The sequence below is a fragment of the Pinus tabuliformis genome, chromosome 4_1, assembly GCF_031772625.1.
Source record: "Pinus tabuliformis cultivar Carrire ecotype Pingquan chromosome 4_1, CPIR1, whole genome shotgun sequence".
Taxonomy (NCBI): Eukaryota; Viridiplantae; Streptophyta; class Pinopsida; order Pinales; family Pinaceae; genus Pinus; species Pinus tabuliformis.
This window is the reverse complement of record NC_142303.1, coordinates 228,701,456-228,708,449: the sequence shown is the minus strand read 5'-3', so window position 1 is coordinate 228,708,449 and position 6,994 is coordinate 228,701,456. Positions and strand designations below refer to the sequence as shown.

At 36.1% G+C, this 6,994-nt stretch overlaps 1 protein-coding gene across 1 annotated transcript; it reads right to left on the bottom strand.

Annotated features, from left to right (window-relative positions):
• Positions 1-3,940: 3,940 nt before the first annotated feature.
• LOC149175064 (RING-H2 finger protein ATL2-like) lies at positions 3,941-5,508 on the bottom strand. Its single transcript, XM_089422749.1, has one exon. The coding sequence runs from the start codon at positions 5,291-5,293 to the stop codon at positions 4,352-4,354; it is 942 nt and encodes a 313-aa protein (XP_089278875.1). The 5' UTR covers positions 5,294-5,508; the 3' UTR covers positions 3,941-4,351.
• Between the last annotated feature and the right edge of the window lie 1,486 nt (positions 5,509-6,994).

Here is a 6,994-nt window from a genome sequence, read left to right as displayed (position 1 = left end):
GCTTTAGTTTGTTGAAATCTAAACATTTTGGATCCTCTTTGGGGGAGAGTCTCATTCCACCATTCCTTCATGTTGGCTTGGAAGTCTGGGTGGTCTAGCCAAAAAGCTTCGAATCTGAAGGGTCTATTCTTAGGGGCTCCTAAGATGTCGATCTTCAAGGAATTGGGCCAGTTATCAAAGCCTACGTGAGGTAGGATTTTTCCATCTATCTCTTGGGTTGTTAGGAGGATGGATTCCGAGATTAGGAACCTATCGAGACGTGAAGCTATTTGTCTGTTACCGCCCCTTCTGTTGTCCCAAGTATAGATGTTATTGGTAGTTTGAACATCCATCATTTCCATTAGAGCTAGGGCCTCCCTAAAAGCTTTTACATCTTTATCCTTTTTCTCGAGACCTCCTTTTTTCTGAGAAAGGTTAAGTATCATATTGAAATCACCACCTATAATTTTATGGGAGTAAGGCAACTCTTCATGGATTTTCTTTAAGGTGTTCAATGTGTGAATTCTATCAGCAACTTTGTGCAGATCGTAAACATTGGGAACAAATAGTGTTTTAGGAGCTCCATTTAGTTGAAAGACGGTTTTTATTAAGTTCCAAGTAGCTATGGATGTTTTAAGATCTAATAGCTTGTCATTCCAGATTGTTAACTAACCTCTTGTGATGCCTCTCACAGTGTTTGCTATGAAGTTATAGCCTTTGCAACACTTCTTTTGAAGAGCGGGGTTATCCTCTATTCCTATCTTAGTTTCCTGAATAAGCACTGTCTTTGGTTTACTTGCCATTATTTTCTACTTTAAAATCCTTCTTTTTGTGGGTCCATTCAGACCTCTTATATTCCATGAGATAAAATTCATTGAGAAGGTATTTGAGTTAGGTTAGGGCGCTTACCTTGCCTTCATTGACCAATCTTACTCCCATTTTTTGCAATATTTGATTGGTTGGTTTTCTACCTCTTTTCCTTCCCACTCCTTTGGGATTGTATTGATTGTATGGGATGTGAGATTTTATGCCTGTGTTGTTGTGGTCTCCATATTGTCTCTTTATTGTAGCTTTCTTAAGCTCTTCTTGGTATAGTTATGCTTCCTTTATTTTCTAAATATACTCCTCTGGTATAGCCGCTAGGCCTTTCTTTTCCCATACTTCTGCAATTGTGTTGAGATCCATACCTCCTATAACCTCTTCTATCTCCTCCTCAGCTTTTTCACTATTTTCTTCTTGCTCCATTTCTATATCTTCAATCCCTTTTCCGACATCATTGAGGTTTGCGTTTGGGTTTGCTTCTTGTTCTAGAGTCTAGTGGTTCTGCGCCGATTGATTGATGACACCTTCATGCATTGTAGTTTTCTCCTTTTCTTGTTTCTCCTATTCCTCACTCAGGGCTTCAAATTTATTTCTGTTGGATTGAGACCCTGAAGCTTGATTCCCTTGGGGCTTTCGGTTGTTTTTGTTTCTCGGAGCTACTTTCATAAAGAATTGTTCATCCATTCTCTTTTGAGTTTGAGGATTAGTTGGATGGGAAACATTTTGTTGGAAATCCATGGAAAGATGCCCGTGTTCATGACATTTCCGACATCTAAATGGTATGTGCTCATAATCTATACTCTGGAGGCACACTTCATCCCTAAACACTAATTTTATGGCTTATGGGAGAGCTCCCGATACATCCAAATAGACACAGATACAAGCATATGAGACATAGTTCCCTGCTCCATTTCCTTTCGACATTTTGATGTATTCTCCTATTATGTCTCCAATGCCTTTAAGGACTGAAGGAGACAAGTCGTTTGTGGGTAGGGAGTATAATTGAACCCATACAAGTACCCTTGTGAAATCCTCCTTCTCTAGGGTGAAATTCTCTTTCCAATATCACATGTAGAGACAAGTCAAGTTGAAAACGTATGGGCCTCCCTCAAAGATACGATCCTTTTCCTCCATCAAATCGAAAATTACTATAAATAATCCTTTGGAACCTAGCTAAAGCCTAATCTCTCCCTTTTGGCACCATTTCGTTTGGATCCACTAGTTGAGGGTTTTTTCTGTCACCAGAAGCCCATGAATTTACAAATGATTGCATGCTCCTGCATGTGGTCTCGATAATTTGCTACATCTGGTCTCTAGGGTCAATATCTTCTTAGTTTTGGGCTTGCAATGGTTGACAACTTGCGACGGAGTAATAACTTTTCCATTGGACCTTGCACGTTGAGAGTGAGATTATTTGTCAGTGCTTTTCCTTGCCCCTCCCTCTCCTGAGCGATTGGTATTGGGCTTCTTGAAAGCATTATAGTGGTCAATTTTGTAGAAAGAGATAATTCTGGCTCCTTACCTTTACTAACTACAATTTCACGGAAGGAGGGGGCCTAAAGACCCCTCACTGACATGGCAAGGTCAGAGTAGAACCCTAGTTCGAGTCCACAACTTGTCTCCTACACGATTCAGTTCAGTTCTATAACTTGATAAATACCTAAATCTTACAAATATATTAATATATATTTTAATTAATATATTAAAACACAAAAAAGCCAACAACAATTTCATGCAACAAGAGAGCCACATATCCACTATCAAACTAGTTTACGGCAGGCTCCCACTTTTATTTTTGGTTTAAGGATATAAGGAGCAAATCACATTTCAAAGCGACAGACCCTGGAATTTTTTCCAGAGGTTTTTGAAAGATATAACGGGTTTAAAATTTAGATAAATCAAAATGTAGAAATCAGCGTGAAAACATATATAAAAGCCAGTAGATTCCCTTCTTAGATGTGAGCCATGAGTATGGTGGCAGGCAATGCAAACGCTGAGATTTCTTCCAGAGGTTTTTGAAGAATATAATGGGTTTAAAATTTAGGTAAATCAAAGTGTAGAAATCAGCCTGAAAACATATATAAAAGCCAATAGAATCCCTTCTGAGATGTGAGCGATGAGTATCGTGGCAGGAAATGCAGGAATCAAACATGTGAGCGATGTATGTGGTGACAGGCCATGCAGGAATCGAAATGCCAAATAGAACGACAAAGGATATTAATTAAAAAATAATTTTCCAACAAGGTGACGTGCAAGAAGTGACCCTTGGACAACCCTCCGGAAAATCACAAACATTGATCAATCATGCTATGCAACTAAGAATATTCGCCTATCTTTAAATCATGTTCTTTCATTTATAAAAATTTAAAATTTTCTAAAATTATATCTATAAATTGAAATAGGTACTTTTATCCGCGTAATTTTTTTAACCAAAAATATATATTTGAATAACCAAAAATGTATAATGTTAAATTTTAGAAAAAAAGAAAGATTAAGATTTAGAAAATCCAAAGCTATTTTTATCATGTTAATTTTTCTTTTACATATATATATAATTAATTAATTTGAATAAACAAAAGTATATAACTTTACATTTTAGAGAAAGAGAAAGATTAAGATTTTAAAGTTCCAGATTTAAAGAATAAGAAAGATCACCAAAGGAGAGAATGTCCATAACAATTATAAAAAGGTAACAAAGTTTTTGTCTAGTAAAATGATATACACAACTTTGTAGGTGATGTATATAATTTATAATAGCATAAAGTGTGTATGGTATATAAAATTGTTTTAGTTTATTTGTTATATATAGTTTTATTTTTTTTCCAGTTTATTATTTTATGGAATTTGTTGAGAATTTTGTAAAGATTTGTTAGATTTTTAAGTTTAAGTTGTGAACTCTTCACAATTTTAATATTAGTAATTTTTTAAGATGTTAAATCTATATATAATAAAAAAATATTTTAAACAATAAAATATCATAATTTGACAAAATATTTTTTATCAAATTCCAACCAAAAAAATTTAAAAACCTAAAATCGTTAGACAAAATTAGACAAAAATGATAACATTTAATTGACCGATGAATTAGAAAATTTGTCAAATACCTAAAACTATCCGTTTACGCCAACAGAATCTCATCTCAAATCATAAGCCATTACTAGAGGCCCGAGATTATATTATTTCTCAGAAGTCAGATTGGCTATTCTCTGGCATTGCTTGTGAGCCTTGCCTTCTCTGAAAAAATATGTATACAAACCACAGCAAGTAGTAGTGCTGTTTATTAATTTTACATATACACAATTTGTAAGCAAGAAATGAAAAAGAATAAAGGGCAACAATGAACCCCGCACTGTATGCAGCGTTTGACTCTCCAAGCTGAAAGCCTCAAGGCCCTTTTAACCGTTGTTAGATTCTTCTGCCTAGGAGAAGCTGGTGATTCTTATTCCTAAGAGAGGTATCTAATCTGTGAATAGTCAGAAACGACAAGTGACCCAAGTTATCCAATCCCTCCGAAATGACTCTCATGGTCTCAATAAACCCTAGCTTTCAACTATGATGATGGACTCTCTGGCTCAAGGTGAATATTTCTACCACCATCTGGACTAGGTGGAACGGCCTTCTTGTCTGCGCTTAGTAGTTTCTTCAGTGAACGAAGACGAATGCCAGGGGATTTGAGCGATTGCCCACACGGCGAAAATTCCTGCTGACCATCGCTCGAGAATTGCCTGGGAGAAGGAAAACTGCCGACTCTTCGCGGTATGTCGATGGTGATTTTTTCGAGGGTTTTACCAGAAGTCGATGTCGTCGCTTGGTCGGAGTTTGACATGGAAGAAACCCTCTGCCAGAAAAGCATGTTGGTGGGATAAGTCGGAGACGGTAGAACCTCGTTGTGCCTGCACGAAGGGCAAAGGTCGATGTCGCTGTCAGGTTCCATTGAGGTCGATGCGTTGCCCTCTGAAACTGTGGGCAGTAGCACCTGCTGGTCGGTTTCGGAGGCTGTCCCAGATGTGGCCGCCATGTCGTCTATTAGGACCACGACGGAATCGGCGGGCGTGTCGGGCTGGGCGCTGGCTCGACACAGCGGGCAAGTCGAGTGCGAGTGGAACCACATGTCGATGCAGTCGATGTGGAAGGTGTGATGGCATTTGGGGAGCAGTCTGGCCTTCTCGTTCTCTTCAAATTCGCACAAACAGACGGCGCACTCGAGCCCCTCTTTGTGATTCTCCGACTGATAGACGAACACGGGAAGCGCTTCTATCGCTGATTTGGCAAGGCCGACATTCTGGAGCCTTGGGGGATCCTGCTCGCTGGCAAAGGCTAGACGATGGCGTCGGAAAGATCTCCTGCGCCCCCAGAAGTAGCGCGCATAAATATGCAGACCCAGAACGAAGAGAACTGCGGTGAAGAGAAGTACAACGGCTGCCACCATGATTTTGCTGCCAATGGCCATTACCGTCGAATTGTAATCTGCATTACCGTCGTTGAAACCCATGGCGGATGATTGCTGTTGTTTCTTTAATGCTCGAGCCGACTCAGAGGCTGCCTTCGGGGTAAGGAATTGATTGTGAATTTAATCATAAGAGGGCCGGGGGAGTCGGGGCGTGAGTCGACTCAGAGGCTGCCTTCGCGGTAAGGAATTGATTGTGAATTTAATCACAAGAGGGCCGGGGGAGCCGGGGCGTATTTATTGGCAAGTGAAAGCAAATTCTCAGAAGGCGGCTGTTGAAGAAGGGGGCGACCGACCACGTGTTTTGTTGGGTCAGCCCACATAAACAGAAAAAGGATCGTGGAAGGAAGTTTGAAGGTGAGTTCGATTTTTACACTACGCAATTGTTATTAAATGCATAAAGTCTAAAATTAGGGTCCACGAAAACACATGCCCAAATAAAACACGTGCAATGTGTGTTTGGATTTCTATACTGTACACAAAGAAACAGGGTCTTTCTTTGGCATTGTATGAAACCCCAAAAGAATCTATAGATTGTATATTCATGACCCTACGTTTGCCATTCTATAAAACCCCAAAAAAAATTATTGGTTGTATCTTCATGACCCTGCATCCCAAGTTAGGTTGTGTGTTCCTTTCAATGAGATGGAGGGGATGAGGGGATTTATGTATTTTGGAAAATCGCATTGGGAAATAAAGAAACGACATTATTTTTTTTTTTGTTTGTTTATTTAAATATTTGAAAAATTAACAAAGTTTAATATTGAAAGGATACTACAAGATTTTTTAAACATCCATTCATTTATTTATTTTGCATAAAAATTTGATATTTTATTCACAAATATATATATATATATATATATATATATGAATAAAATATTAAATTTAATTTGGAGAAAAAATAAAAATATTAGTTATTAAATTTTGTTATTTTTTATATTAATTAATTAAAAAATTTAATACAAAATTTTCTTCTAATTTTTAATAAACGAAAATTAAAATGAATATATGTTGATTTTTAATAATATCATATAAATTTTACATAACTATATATAGAAATTTTCTTATTAATATAGATAATTATATATATATATATATATATATATATATATATATATTTGCATTTTTACATATTTTATAATTTTTTGTAATGTGATATATATAATCAATTATAAATTTTATATATATATATATATATATATAGATATGAAATTTTGAAATATGATAATTATGAATATGAAGTATTATTGTTTAAATTTGTTTTAATGTGATCTATATTTATATCTATATATAATGGTTTGTAATGTTATTCGTAAAAACGAAATCACAATATAACAAATTGAATTGAATCAATTTTGACATTATATTTTATTATTATTAGTTCTTCATCTAACCCTTCATGCCAAGGGGCACCACAACATCTCCTTCATATTATGTTGTAGAACACTTCTCAACCCAATAAGTACAAAATATAGATATAAGTCTTTTGGATTAATCAAATTGTTAGGATTTGGTCGACGTTTCAAACCAAATAATGTGGTTCATCCTTAGTTGGTTCAAAACGTCGACCAAATCCTAACAATGTGATTAATTCGGAAGACTTATATCTACATTATGGATCACAAAAGTCTTAGATCTAACAAGTAAAAAATAAATTTTAAAAATCTAAATCATTACACAAGACTTTTTTTAGAGAAAACTTTTATACAAGACAAACAAAACACTTTAAAGTATGCTCAATGTATT

Coding starts and splice junctions, on each gene's coding strand:
- LOC149175064 (XM_089422749.1), bottom strand. CDS start 5,293: ATGGGTTTCAACGACGGTAATGCAGATTACAATTCGACGGTAATGGCC.